Consider the following 24,253-nt stretch of genomic DNA (forward strand, 5'->3'; position numbering starts at 1 on the left):
GACAACTCGAGTTCTTTTCTTCCTCACTGTAATCTCTGCTGCACTTTCCTACTTTGCATGAAAGAGAACAAATTGGCTCTTTCAAAGCTCTACACGTTCTGTCCAGGAAGCTAAATCAAAAGTATCTTAATTTTATACTTAAAATTTTATTGCTTTCTGTTAAACTTTTTTTAAGGCAAAAATTCCCGCTTTAGAAGGGCTGAGATATTTACCACAGTCCTTTTAGTTGCTCTGATATTTTCAATTTTATTCTCACTGGAAAACTGGGGTGCATTTTCTAAAAGCCCAAATACTGAAGAGTGAAGTCTTATGCTCCAAATTGACATAAGATTAAATGCTCCTTCTTCCAAATCATGGCTGAAAAAAAAACTGTGTTACATATAAAAAGCGTTTGCAAAGGTTGTTCACATATTTCATGAAAAATCAAAAGGAGTAACTTAGTGAACAAAAATTAATTTATAGAGTAAAAATTTTAGGAAGCACCTGACATTTCTTTTTTAGGATAAAATTAATGGAGGGGTTCCTAGAACTGGAGACACAGACTAAAGTTCTGGGCATTTTAAAGTTTTTAGGCTTTTGCTGTTGACTTGGGAGTCAAAATTTTGTTGGAATTTTCCACCTCTGAATTGCTGCAAGGTCAAGTTCATAGAGATAAAAAATGTCACATCTGTGTAGCGGGTGCAACAGCATTACAGAAAATGATTTGAAGTTGGGTGTTTGGGAATTAATTCAATTTGCCAATGCATGTCCACACATCCTTTTCCACTGTCATTACCTCTGCTTATATTATTTTCTCTATTACCATACAAGGTCTGTCTTCCCTTTGGATCAGATACTATTTTCTGTGAAGATTTAGTAAAATCCCACTAAAATACAGAGGGAGCTCATTCTTTTTCCTTTGAAGAAGTTGTTGATATATACACTGCAACAGCTATATTTGATTTTTACTTTTTAGGCTAATGCTCAAACACTATTTTGTCTACAGCTGATTTTTAATGCACACATATTTCACCATTAGAAGTGTAAAATATTTTGCACTCCATCCATCCATCCATCCATCCATCCATCCATCCATCCATCCATCCATCCATCCATCCATCCATCCATCCATCCATCCATCCATCCATCCATCCATCCATCCATCCATCATCACTTGGTGGGGCCTGCAGTATTTACTTCAGGAAGGGACAGTAATTTGTAAGACCTGGCTGAACTCCTTTGGATCTCGTTAGCAGCCAAGCTGCTCTCTAAATTAGCCTCTCTCTGAGCAAGCAAAATTCAGGCTGAATTTCTCCCTTCCTTATTCTGCTTTCTTGTTTGTGTTCAAAATTTCTTCCTGTGACCATTAGGAAGACATGAGGGAGAGCAGGGTCATTTTAGCCTGTCATTATGAACATTTTGCTATTTATTGTCCCTTGCTTGGTATTGATTGCAGACTAAGCCTCACAGTTGTTTGAAAGACAATCTTCAGCTGGGAATAGGAGAATTCTCTGTGGAACTGGCCAGCTTTCCCTGCTATTCCTACTACTTTGATCTATATTTGCTTTTATATTCAATGACTATTTTTGTAAGAAATAATACTGTTAACACTATCCTAGAGGTGAACTACTATCCAAATACACTTATTTATTATGAATGAAAAGATATTTTTGTATAGTTAATTGTTTTTTTCTAATGCAAGAGCAATAATTCTTTTGTTAATCTCAGTGCAACTTGTATTTTGCACTTGTGCAGATAATCTCTCTCCATTTTGGTTTTGTAAATTGTATGTTTTTATTCAGATATGCTGAACTCAGATGTGTGAGGAAAGGGAATATTATAGCTGGTAGTGGGTCTGTGCTGGTGCAAGATAAACTCAATCCCTTGCTTTAGGAAGGAGCAGCTGTAGAGATCCCCATCTCACATTTTGGGCAGTGTTTGTACACTTTGCCATGTTCCTCTGTAGCCGTTGGAACTGTTTTTTACCGGCAAACTATTTATTAAGAACCCTGCCTATTTATGAGAAGGGTGTATATAGCTCATGACCACATAAGGAGTAGTGATGGTTTTAGTCTCTAATAATTTTGATGTATGAGAAACAGTCCATATCTCCTAGGAATGAAAAAAATATCAGCAGCATTTTTATTTTCCATTAATTAATAACTGTGTTAATTAATAAGTGCAGAGTGAATGCTTCGGTGTCTTCTGAGTGTGTGAATTTTAGAACATATTGTCTGGTGAAGATCTTTAAAAAACATCAAATGATGTCTGTGATAACTTATATTTTATTCAAGTCCTTTATATTTCAGTAACATTACTTTGGAAAAAAACCCAGAAAACAGCAACTGTTTGGTAATTCATCCTAATAATGAGCATAGATAGCATAGGAAAGTATTTTAGCATTGCACATTAGCACTTGATTGCTTGAAATCCTGCTTCAAAATCACACATAGATCTAGTGTGAGTAATATCATTATGTCATTATGCACAGTACTGCAAAGCAATTAACAACTCCAGCTTTACTCAGTGAAGCTGCCAATTGAAAGCAACCTGAAAAGAAGTTGGATTTTGGAAGTACCAAACAAATTTATTGTTGTAATATAATTCACTGTAGTTAATAGTTTGAGAAGCATAGTGGAGTTCTTGCCTGACAATCAACCACAGAGTAGTTACATATATATGGAGTACCATATAAAGATATTTAACTCAAGGTTTTGAAATATGATTAGCAACTCAGCATCATTTTCAGAAAATATTTTTTATGTCCTTATTTCATTGAAGGTTAAAATACTTTTTGAAAAGAAAAATTCTTTGAAATATTTTAGGCTAAACAACATACTTTCAGTTGTGTTTTTAGTTTCTTGACCTGAGAATGTTAATTTGAACATTTCTTTGGTAAGCTATAAGCAGGTATAAAGTGGCTGCAGTAAAATTTTGATAGTTTACAGTAATAAATGATCTGATCCTGTGACTGTGAGCATACATTCAGGTTAAATGAGTCTTCAAACACAAGATAGTGGAGAAGAATACCTGGAAAAGAAGCATTAGCAGTCTTCATGCATAATAGAATGTTTATATTTGGGGTCAGATGTTCAGCAAGAGTTATCTTTTAAATTTATGTGCCATTCAGTCCTTCTGAAGTAAGCAAGAGATGAGTAATTATTGAGAGACTTTGGGTGAAACTGAGAGCCTGACAGCCTCTCAGTAGGAGAACAGAGGGAAAAATCTTCCTGTGAGGTAGATTAGGAAAACATTTCTTATGTGACATGTTAGAAACCATAGCTATTACAGGGGAGTTATGTAATCTTATTTTTATTTATTTATCTAAAGAAAAGTTCCTTCTAAATGGAACGCATGGCAAACAGGAAGGTGACTATTACACAGTTTAATGTAGGTCTGGATGATTTGTCTTTGAAGTGAAATGAACTGGAAACTTGCATTGCTTTTGAAATCTTGAATTCCTTTCCTGCAAGTGCTTACCATTGTAAAAGCTTTGACAACAATTTCTACCATCATTACTTGAATAAAATGCTTTTAAGAGAGCTTTTAGATTAGACTTTGAACTGGAAAAGGCATAAATATGTAGAAAAGTCTCCATTGGCATTATGTTTTCTATTAGCCAGCCTGTCAAATAACTAAGCTTGGCTCAACTCTGGGCTTTGCTTAAAAACTCATTCATATTATTCTAGTGGGTGAAAATCCATTTATTTTAATGCAGTTCCAGCTGCAGATCCAGATTTGTTACTGGAAATTCATTGGCTCTTGATTATTATTGGTGCTTCTGAATGAATTTTACTAGTATTCTGCATTTCAAACAAATACCTCCTGGTTATCAATTGTGGGTGTGTTCCATATAGATTGTCTTCATGTGCCAAACTGTGGAATCCTCTGGTGTAGGTTTCACTGTTCTTTTAAAATTTATACAGACAGGAAGAACCACAGCTGGAAGTATCCTTGGTGTAGAACTTCATGGAGCAGCACTTGAGCTAATGAGGGGTTTGTATTTATAGAAGTTGCTCTAAAGAGGCACTCAGAGTTTCAGAAATTAGTCTTAATTATTTCAGACTCTTGATTATTCAATGGACTATGTGCTTTTCTGATCTGAGGAAATTTCCATCTGTCTGCTGCCAGTTCTGATTCAGGTAGTTGGCTGTTGCTAGTGTCAAGTTATCTGATCATAGAAAAAATACATAATATATAATAATAAAAATTGAAATAGTTTCTGCTGCAGGGAACAGAGAGGTTTCTGGCAGGTTGTGCCAAAGGTGCTGTCTGTATATCTCAGTGTGTTTTGGGTTAAGAAATGGGTTAGGAAGGATGCGCTATAGAATTTCTTACCTTGGAGGAATTCTTCCACATCAGTTATGTCCTTCAAGAACTGCCCTGGGTATGGAGTTAAATAACAGTTTCATTTTCTCCTTTGTCTCAATGAATTCCCTTTGGAAATACTTCAGGGGAAGCAGAACCTTTGTCTGCTGAGGTTCCTAATGTAAGTTCCATGCACGCTGAATGTGGCCAATACTTGTCAAAAAATCCCCACCAATTTATTCCAAAACCTCTGAGGAACCATTGTGAAAGAAGATTTTAAGAAGCTTTTGATCTAAGTGGAATGACTTTATAATTAATCAACCCTTGGCATGAGATGTGTATCCTTCATAGAACACATTTTGAGTTGCAGCTTGAAAAATGTTATTCCATGCAGAGCCTAAAGAGCTCATCAATATAAAGGACTTCAAGTAAAGGATTGGAAAAAACCCACAACAGTAATTGAGTTATATTGGTGGTTACTTATAGAGATTTGTGTTGTGTTGATTTTCTAGGAACAGAAGAAAATTGTTTCATTTTATTATTCAGTTGCCAGAATACAGGCAAGCAACACCTATTAGCAGGTTTCCAAGCAGTGGTAGAAAAATACCACATTTCATAGAGGAAACACATTTAAGCTAGAGGTTAACTAGCAAAGTTTGAAATATTTACTTACTTAGAGTAGGAGGCAGGAAAGTATTGAATAAATTTAAAAGAAAGTATAATTAAACCAATTAATCTAAGGTAAAACCTTATTCTGCTCAATAAGCTCTGATGGGAAAATTATTAAACAAATTTGCATACGTAGAAAAAAAATCTAATTTTGTCATTAAATTATATAGGTTTATAGATACATGAAGTTTCATCAATACAGGTCTAATACTATCTAATTATATGTATAACAGCATTCTGTAAGGAAGATAAATAATAGCCTGTAGCAAATTCGTATTAATATATTAAATAATTTGGGTGATTGATTGTTTCAGGTTTCCTTTTTCTGTGTTTTCTCTGAGCTCATTAACACTTTCCAGGAGTCAGTGCCACTTTTTCAACTCCTACTCATAAGTAGGATTGGATTTTTGTGAGAAATGAATCACATAAGAGGCTGGGTTTTTTTAAAGAGGTACTTTCTTTAATTTCTGTCAAATCAGTGCAAGCATCAGTCCTTTATACATATGTGTGTCCACTTATTTAAATGTATTTATCATCTTCTCAGCAACTGGCCTCACTCAGCACTGGTGACTGTGACTGTCAGGAAAGTAATGGAATATATTTCAATGTTCCTCAATATTCCCTCTCTGTGCTTCATTCTGAGCTACAATTTCAGTTCATTTTTAGAGATAATCAGGACTCTGAATTGCTTAACCAAATTAAACTGAAATTGAAGAAAATTTAATTTTAATTAAAATAGAGTTGTAGCAAAACAATAGCTCACACTTTTTCATGTAGTAAATTTTTGCTTGTTTCACAGCAGTTAATTCCTTTGCCACATAATTATTGTATTGCTCTTTGTGTAAAAGCCACAAATGAGGTAAAAGCACAGTAGAAAAGATCAACTCTACTTACAGCCTAAAATAGTATTTTTGCCCTCTGGTCTGTTATTACTTAAATATTAGACTTGTTTACTGCAGTTGAAGTGCAGGCAGTGAAATTGGTGGCCTGATATCGTGTAAAGGGGTACTTGAATTTTTGCCTTATAATGAGCAGTGATGGACAACTCAGCTGCAAAGCCACTTCTGTCTCCCTGACTGAAGTGCCCTTATGCACCAGGTTTGAGAATGAAGTGTTGACTGCATGGGAAAATAATGTTTGATCTTTGAGTGGCTTTAAATATTTGTTTCTGAGCAGAAAACAGATACTTGAGGGCAAATTTCAACTTTCGTACAGCACTATTGACAGGAAATAGTTTATTATAAAGCTGCAAATGCTAGTTTGCAGTCTTGCATGAAATACAGTACCTGTGACAATAAAGAATGGTGCTACATGGTGTAGAGGCAATCACAACATGAATCATCTGTCACTTCAGCAAAACAGTGCCAATTGAATTTACAAATGTGGCATCTATTTATTTCTACCAGCACTGAGAAGGAGACGAAATGAAATGGAAGTGATGATTACTTGTGACACATTCCTTTTATGAAAATAACTTCTTTAACTCATGTTGTTGCAACAGACCATGTGTTCTTTTTATTTGTCTTTCTTTTAGTGAACCATATTTCTCTATATTTATTGGGGGTTTTACCTATCAATATGATGGAGCTGTGAGCATCTGCTACCTAGAGTAGAGTTGTGGTGGTGGCTCACCAGCTTTGTGTGTCCTTGAGTGGCTTCAGGTAAAAAGAACCATGGAACTGAATTGTGGCAGTAAATAGAATTAGAACATGGACAGAACTGAGGGCTAGATTATCACACGTGTTTGGACACAAGTCTTGAATGGAACTTTCCAGTAATGATTAAGTGATGTAGCAGGGTGATGTTGTGCCTTTCTCATTGCAAAAAAAAATCTTGGTGAGGTTTGTGTTAATACAACACAATACATCAGAACTGTGCTGCCAGGTAAGATTGATGTGCTCATACTGTGCTCTCCAGAAACACATCACTGGCAGCTGAGGGTTCTCTGGTTCGTGTGGGGTGTGTGTGAGCACAGCTGTGTGTTCGCAGGCCATCATAGTCTGTGTAGGCTCTGTGCCATCACTCTGCTCTAGTTCACAGTCACAGGACCAGATAAGATGGAAGAGACCTCCAGCTTCATGGAGTCCAACCTCTGAGCACCCACCAGGACCATTCCCCACCTTGTCAACTGAACCTGGGCACTGAATGCCACGTCCAGTCAATTCCTGGACACCTCCAGGGATGGTGACCCCACCATCCCCAGGGGCAGCCCCTTCAGGGTCTGACCACCCTTTCAGTGAAGAAATTCCTTCTGATGTCCAGCTAATTATTGAACCAGAAGCCAGTATGAGAGGATTTTACTATCGTATCCAGACACACACACACACACACACACACACACAAACACACACGCACACAAATTATGAGTCCCAAATACTCCAACAATTCAGGTCTCTGTCTGTACATCAACCAGATGTATCAAGTCTTCTTGATAGATGTGGATGCTGTGGATCTTTGAAATCTTGAGATCCCATTCTTCAGAGACACATGTAGTCCCTGGGGATGTCAGAGGAGAATAAATTTTAATAGTAAGCTGTTGGAAGGGAGGATGTTTATTAGAACTGTCCACATGTATAAAGTTGTCAAGATGCCACCCCTGCAAATATCTGTAACTTTGATGAATAAATGAAACAAAGAATGTTGTGCTTGACACTAACCTTTAGAATAAACTGGTCCTCTTCTTGGTAGAATATTTTGCACATGGTTTAATTTGTGTATCTTCCATGGGCCTGCATGTTTTTAAGGAGCCAGGTCCTCTGTAGTTTCAGCTTGTGAAAACAATTTATTTGCTGCAAGCTCTTTGCTAGTACCTATTCTATTTCAGTAGCAAACCTCTTATAACAACCTAGAAAATGAGAGTTGTGTTCAGTAGTTTAGCTAAGGTGCAATTGCTATGAAGGGCAAGATTTGCATAGGCATTTCTGTCCTTGTAGATTTTATATTGTTCTAGATATCATTTAAATTTCATTAAACTTCAGGTTAACGATCAAAATCAAACCATTGATTTCTTCTCCGCTGCTCTTTTGGGATTCTTCTGACCTATGCTCTTTGTAGACATAGGAAAAAAATAGGGTGATGGATTTCCGGCTGTGGCTGTGACCTGAGTGAGCTCTGCACATTTAACGCTGTGGGAAGGAACAAAGGATGGTTCCATGTCCTTTGGATCCTGTGGCAAGACCTGAGCTGGGAAGGGAATGTTCTTTGGGGGAGCTGTAGAGAGTCTGGGCTTTTTATTCCTATTTAAAGGAGAAGGTGAGTCAGGGTAACATTTGTGTTCATTATAAACAATGCTTTGGGCCTGCCTCGAGAATGGGGAACATCTGTGGAACTTGCCTGCTAACATTTTGCTTCTGAAATGTGATATTTCTGCAAAATAACACAGTAGAAGCAGAAAAAATCAGAACATGATTCCTGTTTTTCAATATTTTGGTTTTGGTCCATTAAGTTCCTATTGTTTTCCACGTTCATTTATCATTGTTATAGCACTGTATTTTCTTCTTTGTCTTTTCCATGTTCTTTATTCTGTTATAGCGTTTGGTCTTTTGCAGGTCATTCTTTGTTGAAAAACCTGAGATCCCAACTAGCAGGTTCCTCCTTTATTATTTAATATATGAATATAAGCTATCAAAAATATTTGTTTTCCCCCAGAAAAAAACCTTTGGTGACACTTTTAAAATTAGTTTTAAGTAAAAATTCAAATTACAATATACTTATTTTCTGCTGAATTTTACTAGATATAATTTGCAATAAGCTCCACTGTGTTTGTGGAAATGTTGTTATTATTTAATTTGAAAAAAAATCCTAAGTAGCATTTTTTAAAAATGTGTCAGAATATATGTTTATCACTGACTCATAATTTAAAACATGGCCTGAAATGCAGTATTCTGAAATGATGCTTCTGCTCTACCCTTCTTCAACAAGGAATTATTTCTTTCAAGCACTACCTTATTTTCTATTTCTTACAAATTTTCTTTGCTTCTGATCTTCCTGACTCAAATTGTCCTTGAATTTCAGGGAGTTCAACCTAAACGTTAACCAGCTCCTCAACTCTGTGATTTGAACAAAATTATTAAATTTTCATGCTCATCTCAGGTTACACAAACTCGTTTGAGGATGCAGAGCTCCTTACAAGAGGTTGTTCAGAAATCATTTAGGGCCAAGGGCTCTGTTTGGAGTTTGGAATGAATATTCACAGAAAATGTGCTGTTGTGCACAAAACAAAATCCAGTTCTCCTGGGTGTTGTAATCTCCTTCTGAAGCTGAATCCAGCAGTAGCACGAGTCAGCATGAACATAATAAAACATTGCAAACACATGAGCAGGTTATTAAGTAAATTACATACCAGTGTTTATGTATCTCTGAGGAGCGCTGCAAATAGATTATGGTTTGTTTGTCTCTGTTCCGTCATCCAAGAAATAAACCAAGATGTGTTACAAGGATTTCCATAGATTCAGAATTTTAGGAATTTCTGAGCATAGCTTTTTCTCCTCGCTATACTAACAGGATTAATGGGGGTCTTGAGAACACCTGTATCTTCATTTCAGGAAGCTGTCATTTGAGATTGATTTACCAGGTTATTTCTTTTTCTTCAGTAATTTAAATCAAATTATTACTGGTACATGACCACATATATCTACTTTATCTGGTCTCGAGTGTTGAAAGATTAATAAAGATGAACTGAGGACTTGGAACACTTCCATTGCAATCTGGCTTTTTAAAACCACTGATTCTTTTCTGTATTTCTTTTGATTGGGTGAAAGCCCTTTAGAACAAAATAAGAGCAGATAGAATTTTTTTTTTAACTTCTTGTGTGTCTTTGATACATATAGTCAAAATTTAATGTGAAAATTAGCATCACTGCAGTTCCAATTGCATGCTCTACCAAAACAAAGCTAAATGATATTAACATATTTAACATTGCTAGACATGCATTATTAGTAGATTTATCTTCTTTTACAAAATTTTTGACATTAATATCATGCAAGTAAAATTAGCACTGCAGCTTCTTTAAACTGCTAAAACAGCAGATGCATATTAATTATTTATCATTTTCAGCCAGAATATTAGAGGCTTTCTGTTCTTAAATGGTTTTCTCGAAGTATGCTATAATTATTTTTTTAAAAACTAGAGAAAAATAATAATAATAAGATTTTTCAATTATGTTTTTTAAATCTGTAAGAGGCTTTTGAATTGATGTGTATATCTAAGTGTCATCCTGTGTCTGGCAATGACTTTGGGTCCTAGAGGACACAGAGATCCCCTGGAACTGTGGCTTGGGAATAGAAGGCTTTGGGTTGAATTGGAGGAATTCCTGCCATACCTTATATATCCTCATCCCAGCTAACCTCTTACTCTGCTCATTTATTTAAGAGCACTGAATTTTGAAGTGTGCTGATCTGGTTCATAATACGGCTCCTGAAACAACTGTGCTGGCACAACTAAACTGTGCTGAAACCAAAATGTGGCTTTCAGTGGTTGCAAACAAATCTGGAAGCATGCATCAGAGATGGTTATTAGTTTAAGAAAAGCATCCTGTACCACAGATAACATATGCAATTTTATTTCATGTTGTCCTCCAAATATGTACAGACAGCATGTGATTGTGAGTCATTGCAGTGTTCACTACATGCTGTAAACAAAATAATTGTCATCCTAAACCTGTCACTTTCGGAGTTTTCTTGCAGATTTTCTATCTCCATTCCATTCCTTGCAGAGCACTATAGGACTTTTATTATTTTTAATAACAATAAATCTCATTATAGTGAGTAAACAGGAATATATGCTTGTTCATAATCAGAATAAGGATGGTATATGTTACCTGATGTGTGTTCTGGCAGCTGCAAACCTATTTTGCATAAAGCAAGACCCTTACTTTACTATATTTAGTCTCCATCATCACTGGAGGAAAGGAACTCCGTATCAATGTCTCATTTCCATATTTGTCGTTTGTTCCATCTGTGGTGGCCATCACCAGGGTTCAGTTCATGAAGGACCAAGCTCCAAGACCAGCCTGTTTATGTGCCAGAAGTTCCTTATTTTTGAAGTGGTTAACAGAAAACATGCAGGAGGTACTGTGTGCCCTCTTTGCTGCTGTGACTCCATGGTCCCACTCCTGCTTGGCTGGCTGGATCAGGAGGGAGAGAATTTTTTTTTTTTCCTAATGGAACTGATAACAAATTCCATAATGTGCTTGCCACTTGAATTTAAAGTACTCTGTAATATATCAGTTTTAAAATCCACCTGTGCCAAGCTTAGTTCATCAGTTTGATTTGTGTTCCCTCCTGCAGACACAAACACACACATGAGCTTCCCTCCAGAGTTCAGTTTAACATCCTATATCTAATTTTCTGGGAGCAACAAACAGGTACATTTCACACACGGGCTTGCAGGTATAGGATTCCTGAAGCAGTCTTCCCTAAGATAAAGATTAAAAAAAGAAAGTCCAAATATGTGTCTGGTATTTAATAATTTGGATTGTGTAGTTATTCTGAACATCAGAACTATAGCTTCAGGTAGTTCTGCTGAGCTCCATTGGATTAATACCTCTGCGTATTTTAGGAAAGTAAAAGATATCAAATTATTTTCCAAATTAGGATTTTGGATAGAATGGTTCCAGCAGTTTGTGGTCAGCTTTTTACATGCCTGATGGTTCTGTTTCCAATCTTTTCAGCATTGATTATTTCCACACACCTCCCTTACAGTGGGTTGTACCTATATCTTGAATTTAATGACAGTAGAAGGTGCTAAGCAGATATTTGTTCTATCCTATCAAGGATAGAATCCAAAATTAAATACTAAAGTACTGAATATGCTGGTTTGACTTCACTATGGATGGCAAACAATAAGTTGTGCAGAAACCTAAATATATGATTACTGGATTTTTAAAAATAAGCTTATTTTTAAAGTATCAAGTGATATTTATTTTTGTCTGATAACCTATAAGACTTTTGTCAACCCTTTTAAATACCCACCACCACTTTTAAAATGTTGGGCAGTGTTGTTTGGTTTTGGGTTTTTTTGTCACATGGCCAAACCTGCTTATGTTGCTGGAGAGTTTCTTTCACTTCAGTAGTGAGACAGGCATTTGCTAACACAGGAAAACCTGAGAATTGTCTCATCCTTTTTTTCCTGTTACATCCCATTGTTAGTAGAACATAAAAACATGTTTTAGCTATTTGAAATATGTGGAAGAAATGCTCTTTCCTTTTTATGACTTAGTAGTTACACAATTGTAGGATACTTAAAAAGGAAAAATTTTACTTCATGTCAGTTGGTGTGGAAATGTTACATAATGTTGCTCTGGTTTGGCCACTTCTGTGTCATTTTAATTATCAGCCACTACAACGAACTAAGTGGAAAGGGGAATTCAAAATGGTGAGAGCACTGGGAAAAGTTGTTTGGTTTTCTTTTTATTCTTGCCATTTTATTAAATATTCTCAGAAAGGAGCGGGGAAATTAGTGAGATGGTTTTGCATCACTGTGTCAGAGCAGTTTTGCTTTTACACAATACATGTGTTGCTTTTTATTCTGTGTATCTTAAAAAGAAACAAGAGTGACAGTATTTTTAAAGTACATTAAGTAGGCATTAAGACAAGAATGATTTGCAGTGAGAGAGAGGGGAGTGATGTTTGTTTTGTCTTTCATGGTGGTTAAGCACATTTCCTTGTGAGGGAGGGAAAAAGATGACAGCAAGTTCTGGAGGGTTTGGGGTTTTTTCTGTATTAGCTATAGAATATTTAGGTTTATTTTTAAGGACAGCAGAAATCTGTTTAAAGAAACAGTCTTGAGTAATACACACACAGATTTGCATCCACTCTACTGACAAAATGTTATGTAAACAGAATACAATGAATATACTCTGTAAAACAAACCAGTATTTCTGTAGAGTTCTGGTTTTCTTTGTGTATCAGTGATGTATTATTATTATTTGGGGAGTTTATCACAGGTGGTATGGTGTTTTCAGTTTTCTTTTAAACCCTTTGGCAACTCCTAAAGTCATGAGAATGTGATTATTTTAAAAAGGTGTTTTTAAAGAATTCTTTTTAACTATCTTCAATGCTAAGACCAAAGTGAAAAATGATTCTTAGATCCTCTCTGAGAACGCTCAGTAGCTTGGCTCTCTTCGAGGTGATGCTCACTGCCTTTCAGTTCTGTGTTTTCTGTAAATGTGCCTAAACCTTTCACAGGCACAGCCATCTTCCTCACCCATATTTCCAATCACTACATAGTTTTGAGCATCCCCTGTCCATTTGAGGCCATGCATCCTGAAATGCAAAAGCTGCCGCACAATGCTGTTGTGATTCATCATCTCGTGCTCCAATTGCCTGTAAAGCTGCTTTGAAATCATCTGGCTGTTGTGAAAATCCCTGGTTGCAGAATTTCAAAGTTCTTTCTTTTTTTTTTTTTTTTGTGTGTGTGTAAGAGAAGCAAATGTTTTTCTCTTCCTCCATACTTTTACCAGTGGCTAGTGAAGCAAAGCGCTTCAAAACTGGCATATGTTCCACATTGCAATTCTAGTGGATAATTCATAGAGAAGTGAATAAAGACATAGCAGGAAACTGCTTGTTACCAATTCTACTCCATAGGCACTTGCTCCAGATTCTGCTCCTCTTGAGTAACTTCTTTCCCTGCCAGTTTTTTTTTTCTTGCTGATATTTTAAAGTCTACAGTTATGGTCTTCTCCTTGGCGTTAATAAAATCCATTCTTACTTCCATTTTAAACACCTTGGACTGTTCAGCACTGTTTTTGTTAGAGGAAGAGGTCTCTGTTTGACTTAATATGCAGGAAAACCTTTATGTGACTTTTGGTGAGCAGTTGGGGATTGCTTTCCCAGAATTTCCCGTTCACAACTGCTTGCAGAACAGCACCAGTTTTTCTGGGTCAATATTCTGACTCTATTCACTTTCAGCAAGAAAAAACAGCTAGAATGATTTTCTTTTTTCAGCGATAAAATTTAGGAAGGCAAAAAATATGTCAGTGACTTTGTGTGGTGTAGCAGGTGGGTCTAGCAGAGGTTAAATGAGATGTGTAGCCTTAACTGAAGGCTGTTTTTTGAGTTAGAAGAGTCTGTCTTAAAAATGGACATAGGGACTGCATTGCAAGCTGCGGTAGATGAAGATTTAATCAAGTAGCTGCTGCTTAGCAAAATTATGGTGATGAGCAGTGCTGGTGAGTTCAGTACCCAGAGCCTTCCTGTTGTAGGTGCTGCCCAGCTCCTTGCAGCTTCTGTCTTTGGTTAGGTGAAAGCCAGAAAAACCCCAGATAACCTGATTTTTCAGAGAAATAGATCATTGTGACTGACTGCAGGACAACCAGTGGGAGCTAACAGCTGTTGAATGTTACCAACAAAGGTGGAGGGGAAGCTGGGTGCAAGTTCAAAGCACAAATAACATAAGTGCCTATGACATGTCAGTTTACACATCTTTGGGTTTGTCATGCTTAATACAAGATCAAGTGCTGACAAAGGACAGTGCAGAATGTGCACTGGGAATGAGCAAATGTAAGAATGCCTCTTTCACAGGAATGCATTGCACTAACTGTTCACTTCAGGAATTGAGTGACAAAACCATCTTATTTGACCAAATGCACACTAGTCTGTCTTTTATGCTCTAATTTATTCCCATCACGAGCTGAAAAGTCCTGCTTTGAGTGTCTATTTTCAGCATAAAACTGTTTGTCAAATTTCTATTAAGCTTAAGGTGAAAAATTAATGAGCCATTCACTTCAGATATTTCAAAACTAATACTGCTGTATTATTAATGCAGCAGAAAGTCAAAGACGTGGGTACGTACAATTATTGCTTGGAGTTCACTCAGACTACTTTTTGCTCTCTGTATTTTTGGGGGAAAATCATTAAATCAGAGTTTTAGGTCATAGAAGGAATTATTTTGATGAATTCTGTCATTAAGCTTTTTAGACCGTTTTAGTTGTTAACTTTTTGTTTTATCTGATCCTGGCAGAAGGTGCCTTGACTAAACACATATTGATGAAATATAATGTTCTTTCCCATCTGTCTTTGAACCTGGAATTTAAACAAAAATGAAAGAAAGGTGATTCATATAACACAAAACTCAGAGAAATGCAAATAAAAGACTCTTTCCATAATACTGAGGAAGCAGTTGGTGGAGCAATATATTTGGGCTACAGAAGTATGACATTGTGACTAAAACTCTGGTTTGTCAGTCTTCAAAAAGTCATTGACATGAAGATAAAATTGTTCTTTTGCTCAGAACTGTGTAGGGTATGGGGGACAGCAGTTACCATTAAATTCAGAAATCCCAGAGCATGTTGTCAGTACCAGTAGGTTGAGTGAAGAAACTTTCTAATGATTGCCTGTTTTTTGTGCTCCTAAAATTAACTTAATAATTGATTACTGTATTTTCCTCCTTGCTTTACAGTAAGTTCTCCAGGGACTTTTTGAAATTAATAGTGGTTATAGGCCTGGCACAGTCACATTGTTAGACTTGCAGAGAAGAAGGAATTCTGCTTCTTGGAAGAGTTTCATGCTATAAAACTAAATTTCATTAGAAGCAAAATGGCAAATTTAAATTATCTTTCAAGCATTCATTGTTCCCACGGATCCTGAAAGCTCTCTGTGCTCTGAAGGGTTTGGCTTCCAGAAGAGAAAGTGCCAGCAAGAATCCCCAAGTTCTTTCAGTGTGTTGGTTTCTTTCTGAAGTTACTCTGCTCTGTTTCACTCTCACTACAGCACCAAGCCCATGAGTATTTTAAACCTGAATGATTAGGCTTTAAGTAGCAGCCCTGGAAATCTCCAGGTTTTTAAATGTGCGCTGGAGAGATTGGTCTTGGATAGTTCACTTTTGAAATCTGGTCATGATGCACATTGCTTTTCTCAGCCTCCTTAACAAGGGGCAGTTAATAAATGCCTGGAAGAGGAAAGGAAACTTTGTTGGTTTTTTGGTTTTTTTTTCTTATTTTTTTAAAAAGCATTTTTTTAGTATTATTTCCAGTAGTGTTTTTTTCTCTGTTAGGAGTTCATCAAGTTTAGTTCCTAGAGAATTTTATAGAATTTAGGTCTGGAAAAGATGTCAGGAGGTTGTCTAATGTAGCACCTTCCCTTAGGGAGGGCATCAGCCATATCTGCATCATTCCTGACAGATGTTTGCTTACACTTTTCTCTAAAAAGATTTCAGTTAAAGAGATTTTGTCACCTGCCTAGTCAAGTCTTTATGAATTCCTCCTATTAGAAAATTTTCTTCCAGATAAATCTGCTCAGATAACTTAAATCTGCCTTTCTATAGATTCTTTTTTCTTTTTCTCCCACACTTCAAACTCCGTCTTCTATTGTAAAATGATTCATTGTTAAATATGGAGGGGTTTCTCCTGTAAGTTGTTTCTGAAAGTGTATCTTTCACAGGTTATTCAGGTGTGAAGCTCAAGTTGTGAGTAACTGGAGAAAGGAGAGATTTTTCTCATCTGAAATGTTTTGAGCTTCATTGCCCCTGTAATACAGGCTGCAGATTGGCAAACACTGGGAAGAAAATAATGTCTCAATTGCACATCTCTGATGGACTTCTTAGGATTCTTTTTGAGTGCAGAAACAGACTCTCAAAGCTTGACCAAACTGATTTTGCTGTCACTTTACTGATGTGACAACTTTGAGATCTTGAACCCCGACCAACTTTGATGAGACAAAGCTTTTTTTAAAGTTACATTTTGAACCAGCTTTACCTTTCCACCGAAGAATTTGTCTGATTCTTTCAAACTGAGCACTGATCACCTTGCCATTGAGTATTAAAGATGAGCAACACCTTTTGTTTTTCCATAATGAAATGATACACCTTTGGTCAATTTTTTCATTAGGATTAAAGGTGTACTATAAAAAGTTTCAGGAGTTTCTAGTACAAAAAAAGAAAAATTGAGAATGGGTCTAGACTTCTTTTTTTCTTTATACTGTGTTTCAGTAACAGTCCTGGTAATAGTTTCATAGAAATTTATTTGAAACATGCTGCTGATTGTTGATAGCTTCCTCCCCTTGTGCCTGCAGTCCCAGAGAATTTAAAGGATGCTTTTGGGTAGTAAAGAACTCAATGTTGACAGGAAATACAGAGTTTGTTTCACAGAGGTCGTGGGGAGAGGCCTTGTATTCTGAATCTCTGGTTGAAGGTTTGGACATGGTTCAGCAGGGGCAGGGACATTGTGAGGCTGTGTTGGAGCTGTGTCCTGTCCAGGCTGTCAACCTCCCCACCTTTTCCATGGTGGGATTTTCATCTGCCAGAAGCGTTCCTGCTTTCCGTGGGAAGAGGTGATCCCCAAGTACATCTGAAATAACTGAGAAAAACAGCTGCTTTTTCCTGAAGTGTTTCAGAGCATTTGTGTGTGCAAAGTTGGGTTTTTATTTTTCCCCACAGTTCTGTCAGTTGGTCTCCCAAAATATTTCATTATCTCATCAGAAACCTTTCCATGATCAAGTGTTAGACAGGCAGGTGTATACAAACTCACTTTTTTTTCTGTTAAAGGGAGATTTTAATACTTTGCATGAAACTGCTGATATTGAGAGGTTTATGCTATGTCTGCTTAAGATGTTTTAGCTGTAAATGAAGCATTCTGATGTTTTCTGGTCCATACCTTCCTCCACTCAATGTGTCTTGTTTAGTACCTTCTTATTCCAGACCTCCTTCAGCTGTTCAGTTTTTACTTGAATTTGAAAGTTATTGCCGATCAGTACTTCCATATTTCAGTGATTCCTTTAACTACACACAATTTAATTTGTTGTGTTTAATTCACAATCTAATATCTGCTCAGACTCATTTAACAGTTTCTTTCTTGTGGAACTATTGCCCAGATACCATGATATGTACATGTAATTTTGTACTACCTGTTCTTGAAGAAGCTATTTAATTTTTTTTTTTCAGTACTATAAACACAAAACAATAGCTGCTTATCTAAATCAGTTGTTTTGACTTGTGTGGTAGAGATTTGCATTTTTGTTTTTGGTTTATGAAGGAGAAAAATGTAATTTTCATTTCCTAAATTGCTCTTCCCTTTCTGTCATTTAAGATGGAAGCTACAGGCAGAATCGACTGAACCTCACAACACTGTTGGTACAACCAATTTCTGCACTGCTGGCCAGAAAACTTGTTTCCCTGCCTGAGGACACTGCCCAAAGAGACAGGTGTACACCCCTCCACCTGCCAGCTGCAGGTAATGCTTTTCAAATCCACTTCACCTTTGGGATGTTCCTCTCACGCTCCAAATCCACTTTCTACAGCTATACAACTAAGGTTTAGCTGATTATGGGTGTGTTTTGCTTAGATGCTTTCTAGAAGAGGCTATGAACAGTCTAAAAATTCTGCTCCTAAAATCTGATAGATGGAAGTTGTGGTTTAAAAAAAAGTAGAAGGCGTTGAGCACTAATTCTTAATATTGATTTAGAACCTTCTTTGTGTAGATGCCATCACTAGGGAGGTTTGTTAGTGCTGCAGTATGGTTTGTTAGGCCTTACTGTACTCCTAATAATGTGATTTTAACATTAAGACATCAGTAGCTATATTATTCTGTGGGGATTTTTTTCTGTTTCTGGAATGATAACACTTAAATTCTAAATGTGTTCCTTAATTTGTATATGGTATAGAACAAACAGTGTATTGTTACCTGAACCCTCAGGCAGCTTTTTCTCCCAATTTTCACCAGGAAAACAGGCATCATGATAAGAACAAAATACCTTGAGTAGAGCCAGATGAATGCATTCATAATATCTCCCTAGAAATAATGCCATTAGCAAAGTCAAACAGATTATTCCTTGAAAAAACTTATTGCTGACATAAGTTGATATTGGTGCTACTGTCTTCCAACACAGTGTTTCCCCAGAAGAACATCTTCCAGAGAACATTCTAGATGAGGTACATGTTTAAACAGTAATTCTTCAGTAAACAGTCTTCAGTTTTGTTTTTTACCTGTACATCTTTTACCAGAAAAAAAAATGTTTATTTCATTATAAGGCCCATTTAAATGAATTGATTTGAAACTGTGGTCTTGGAAAGGAGGAGGCAAATTAATTTAGCCACTGTATCCTGTGCTACACACAGTGATGATAACAGTAAAAACAAATTCTAAGGGCAACCAATGTAGTATCATGTGCTGTATGCCTTGTTTATTGCTTTTGGAAAGTTATTGTGGAATAGGAGGACAATACAACAAGTCATAAAAAAGGTTGATTAATTTTATGACTTGTGTTAGCATTTGCAGTTATACATACTAAAAAGGAAGGCAGAAGACCTCATGCTTCATGGCTTAAGCTATTGTGGTTAGGCAGGACAGTTGTTCTCCATGCATGGCTGACTAGATTTTTTAATAATGAACTTTTAATTTTAAAAATTATTGTCCCCACAAGCAGTAGAAAAGGGGAAGAGGCCATTTTGGAAGGAACAAGGGCTTAACCATTCCAGGTAGGCTGCATGAAGCTTGTTAGTATTGAAGGATTTTCCAACAGCTGAAGTGCCTGGAGCAAAGCCTGAATTTGGGCTGGAAAATGACACTCATTTTAGAAAGATAAAAGGCTGCACAACGTCTGTTTCTCAGAAAGCTTTGCCTGGAGGCTGCAGGGCAGAATCACCCCAAAGGGCAGCTTACTCTACTTTTTCTGTGACAGGTGTGGCATGTCTGTTTTATTTCCCTGAGAAGACAGGAATTCTGTGAGAGGAGAATTTCTGGAAAGAAAGAATATTCCAAGCCAGCAATCTAGTGAGAGGCAGTCCATGTCTGGTTTACTCTGGGTGAACACAACAGCTTGTGTGTGATCTCATGTAAAGCTTCTGAACCACAGTAATCCATGGGGGATTTTTTAAAAAGTCTTTATTTATTGAAAAAATAGGGACTAGAAGAAGAAACCTTGTATAATTCTGTAATGTATTATAATATATTTTTCCTTGAATAAGCTGTTGGTGTTCAGGAGCACAGAGTGTGCTGTTATTCAGCAGCAGCCTTAATGGAAGAGATAAAAGCCTGGTCTCATGATAAGAAATGGTGTAGAACTGTTTAATACTAGTAATAGCTAAAGAGATCATGCTGAGGACAGCAATGCATTAGAGAAGAGCAAAGGTTGAATTTGCAGTCTTCCTGTTGATTTGAAGAAGCTTAAGAGAGTGATTTCACTTCTGACGTGGGACTCATCATTTATCTGTCAAAAGAGGTGAATGAGCAATTCAGATGATTGGTTGGCTTGAAATTTGTTAAGATAAAATGATCATCATTCTCTCATCATTATGTTTCAAAAAGCTGAACAGCAGATTCATCAGTAATGATTAAACATTTATATATAGTTTTCTCACATTGCTGTTTTTTTTCCCTTAGCCTTGCAGTTTTCAAGAGACAAAATGTGACAGAGGGAGTGGGAGGATGGAGGCAAACATCCCACACAGATTGAGTGCTCAGGACCTACAAAGCAAATAGTGGGAATTGAAGTCAGCTGTTAATTTGGTGTTAGATGAAGTCAGTGATTAGATTTGCTTTTTGTTTGGTATGGTACATTATTGTTAATCCTCATTAATCTGAAATTCTGTGCTCCCATGAACTTTTTCCCAAAGATAGGCAATTAGAGGGAATTTCAGAGTGAACTTCTATAGAGAAACTGTAAACTTTTGAAGCTTCTTTTTTTTTTTTTTTTCACAAAATCTCGCTAGGATATTTGCTAGAACATTGTGAAGGTGGTTGTAAAACTAAAGCACTCCTATAAACATAAATGAGGGAAGTCTTGCTGTGTACAGTGAACTGCCTTTGTTGCTGTTAAGTTTCCCACTATTTGGGAGATTGCAGTAATGTACAAATTACCCTTTTTCAATTAAACTCTTGAGCATTTAATGTAAATCTATCTCATGGCAATTAATATACAAAGTGGTTTTTGACACTAATGACCATATACTTTGGTTTGAATGGAAATCCTGGACGCCTGCTATTTAAACACATCACAGTGTTACGGGTGTAATTTTCCCCTTTGGTTTTAAGTGTCAGTTTTCATACTCAACCTGATTAATGTGTGAAAAGAGAGAAGGTGAGAAAGATCCAGGATTTCAGTAGTGATCAGTCTCCAGGTGTCTGGGGCATCCTCCTGTTCTGTGGCTCATCCTATTCTTCCATTCTTTTCCGCATTTATGTTGCTGGTCACTCTTGGAGATGAGGACTGTGTGGTCACTTGGTGTGACCTGGTGTGGCAGCTCAGTCGGTAGGAAGTGTAAATGCAAGTGATCTCACTTAAACATCCCACTTCTTACCACCTGCTAATGTCTTTTCCTGTGCAATAGGTGTAATTTTTTTATACTTTAACTTCTAAAATTATAAAAGCAAGGCATGAATAGTTTAAGTAACCTGAATGATATCAAGCACTGTGTGAATAATAGAGCCAGGTACACAAAGACTCCCAGCATTCTGCTGCAGACAGTAAAATTACTCAGATCAAAATGCTTTTCTAGGCAGAATCGTTTGATCTTTTGTAACCTTTTTTTAGTCTACAAAATACAGTCACTGATCAATAGGGAATCATCACAGTGACTGCAGTGCAGAGCTCTGTTGTAGGCTGCAAACAAATCTACCTCCTCTGACAAAATGGGTGAGTGGAACAGATAACCAGAACTGACTGGTACTGGAAAGGGGTGCAGCGCAACACAATGAATTTTTATGAGACTTTGAACATCTATTTTATGTAGTTGCACGTGTCAGATGTTCATTATACTGAGTTTATAGTCAACTCTGATCATGTGAAATTTGAATCATTAATTATACGAAAGGAATAATTGGAAGAGTCTGTTACTTTCCATATTATACGATTCTCATCCAAGATAAATAAAATTCTCTGCCAAGTGCTGCACTAGTGCAAATCAAGTCTGTCTTCTTTTCAGTCAGAGGAAGGGCATGGAGTGATAAAGTGAATATCTCCTCCTGTTAAACTACAGCCTTGTGATAATATTATATGTGTTTCTCCTTGGTAGTTTGCTACCTGTCAGAGAAAATAAAGACTCCCATATTTAATAAACTCTGGCTGGGCCATCTCACACTCTGATATCAATATGCAAACAATACCATGATTTCTGGGTATTTGGACGATGCTAAACATGAATCCAAGGAAGCAAATAGAGAGAGATGCCAGCAGATTGTGTGGCAGTGCATGTTATTGTATCTACCAAATCTGGAGTCATTGTACAGAACAGAGTAGAAAGAGAACAAAGTTCTGCAGATGTCTCTTAGTCGCATTTGAAAGAGGAACAAGTTAAATAGGGAGCTCTGATCTATATGAAAACTTACAGACATTTATACCAATACTCTCAGATTTTCTTTTCATGATCACTTTAAATTCTGTTCCTTTTTTAAACAGAAGTTCATAAGAAGAATTAAGCATGAACAGTGTGAACCATTTTTTATATATCTTCCATCTACTCCCAGCTGAAGCCTAGAGAGCTTTTCTACCAGAATTGTAAATGATCAAGATATATTTTCAGAATTCTGTTCTGCACCAGTGTTTTCCTGTGTGATGCTTTGCTTTTGATTGCTATAAAGCAGGTAAAGAATGAAAGTAGTTTGAGGTTATGAAATTCAACTCTACCATCTGAAGCATTTTCAGCTCTCTTTGATGTTGACTGTGACACATTTATTCTGTATCACATTAGGCCACCCTAGTTTAGAGCCTCCTTAAAGAACTTTATTCTAGGCATTTCTTATTTCAAAAACTCTTCATCTGAAGAGTTTTATTTCTGGATTCCTCATTGTAGGTCAAAAAAGACGATGATCAAATACCAAGGAGTTTATTCATTAAGCTCTTCATACTAAGATTAGACTTGGAGACTCAAGATTTATGAATATTTGCTCAAAAAGGAGAATATGTTGTCAGTAGTCAACATAGTTGATTAATCAAATAGAGATATATTTGGGAAAACTATTAGAGGTATCAGATTTAGATGGTGTGTTGTTTATACACAAAAAAGGTGAAGGTTTTTCATTACAAGGACATCTGGCTAGGAGTTCTGACACATTGCTGTACAAATAGTTTTATACCTCATCAATACTGCACATTGCATAGATTCAGTATTGATTTTTGCATATTTTATATCATCACGCAATATTTTTCTGAGATTATATTCATTATTAAGTATATACTGTTTTATATTTTTTCACTTTTCTATGTATGCCATGTTGCATTTAGTGTTTTTTGTAAGTGCTGCATAAATGTGTGTGATGATTATATTTCTTCACTTAATGTTCTGTGTTTGTACTTGAAAACTGACATAAAATATATAGTAAATTAGGTTTTGGTCCCAAATTGACATGATGATGTGTCAAGTGCAGTTTTATGCTGATTACTTCAGCTCAGTTAGTGTTCCCTGAGTCATGTGAGCATGGATGTTTGATGATGTTTGAAATCTCTAGTTCAGTTGTGATTTCAGACAGATTCACATTTATTTAGGTGTTGATTTCAACAGGAACTATCTCAAAAACTGCATTACTTGAAGTTACTTAATGTGCTTTATTTCAGCAGTCTACTGAAATAGCTTTGGGTTTTATGATCCAGGAGTTCTGCTGAAATCCTTAAATTCAGTTAATACTTCATTTTTCTATACTTCTGTTAAGTGTGCATGTAGCGAAATTTTTTCAGTGATTAGCAAAAATCTTGTCAAATGAGTTTTCAAATCTGAGTTCCTAAAGATGCTTTTTAAAATCCAGTACTCAAATGCTCAGAAAGCTATTTGATGATAAGTGTTTAGCATGATCGGGATTCAGTAATTTAACCAACATACTTAAAAATGAGACTCAAGCTTATACTCCTCTATGCATGAGCTTGGGATGAAATTAAAAGTAAAAAAAAAAAACCAAACAAAAAAGAAACAAGCCTAACTTATGTTCTTTTAACATAACTACTGCAAATAGGTTTTTCACATCTGAAGTACTAAAATTATCCATCAAATGAGAGGAAACATAGCCATGGATTTCTAAAAATAACTGTGTAAATGTCAGAGGAGAAGGTAGTCATTTGGTATGAGACAATTTAAAAGTTCCAGGTCAGGAAAGAAATAAATAAAAAAAGATAACAGTAAATATGTTTGTGTTCTTCTATCCCAGAAGTAGCTTTTAGCTTACATAAGGACAGTGTATCCTGAATAATGTTAAGGTAAAGTCTTCTCATACCTTCCCAGGGAATATAGGAAAAAAAAAAAAAGAGAAAGTTGTCAAGATCCTTAAAATACAGTGTTAGGACAAGAGGTTTGTTGTCAGAACTGTTTAGAGGGGATTAAATTTTGGTTCTGCTGTATACTCCAAAGAGCAGTTTCAGCCTTTTCATCTGGTGTTCTA

The 24,253-nt window shown here is 36.3% G+C and overlaps 1 protein-coding gene across 8 annotated transcripts in view; it reads left to right on the forward strand.

Annotated features, from left to right (window-relative positions):
* The window catches only part of NAALADL2 (N-acetylated alpha-linked acidic dipeptidase like 2), a 400,688-nt gene that overhangs the window by 281,029 nt on the left and 95,406 nt on the right, over positions 1-24,253 (forward strand). For all 8 annotated transcript variants that reach the window (XM_030954170.1, XM_030954173.1, XM_030954172.1 and 5 more), the window contains one exon: positions 17,978-18,121. In XM_030954170.1, the coding sequence (XP_030810030.1) occupies positions 17,978-18,121 (144 nt within the window). The remainder of the gene's footprint in view (positions 1-17,977; positions 18,122-24,253) is intronic.

The sequence above is a fragment of the Camarhynchus parvulus genome, chromosome 9 (assembly GCF_901933205.1).
Source record: "Camarhynchus parvulus chromosome 9, STF_HiC, whole genome shotgun sequence".
Lineage (NCBI taxonomy): Eukaryota > Metazoa > Chordata > Aves > Passeriformes > Thraupidae > Camarhynchus > Camarhynchus parvulus.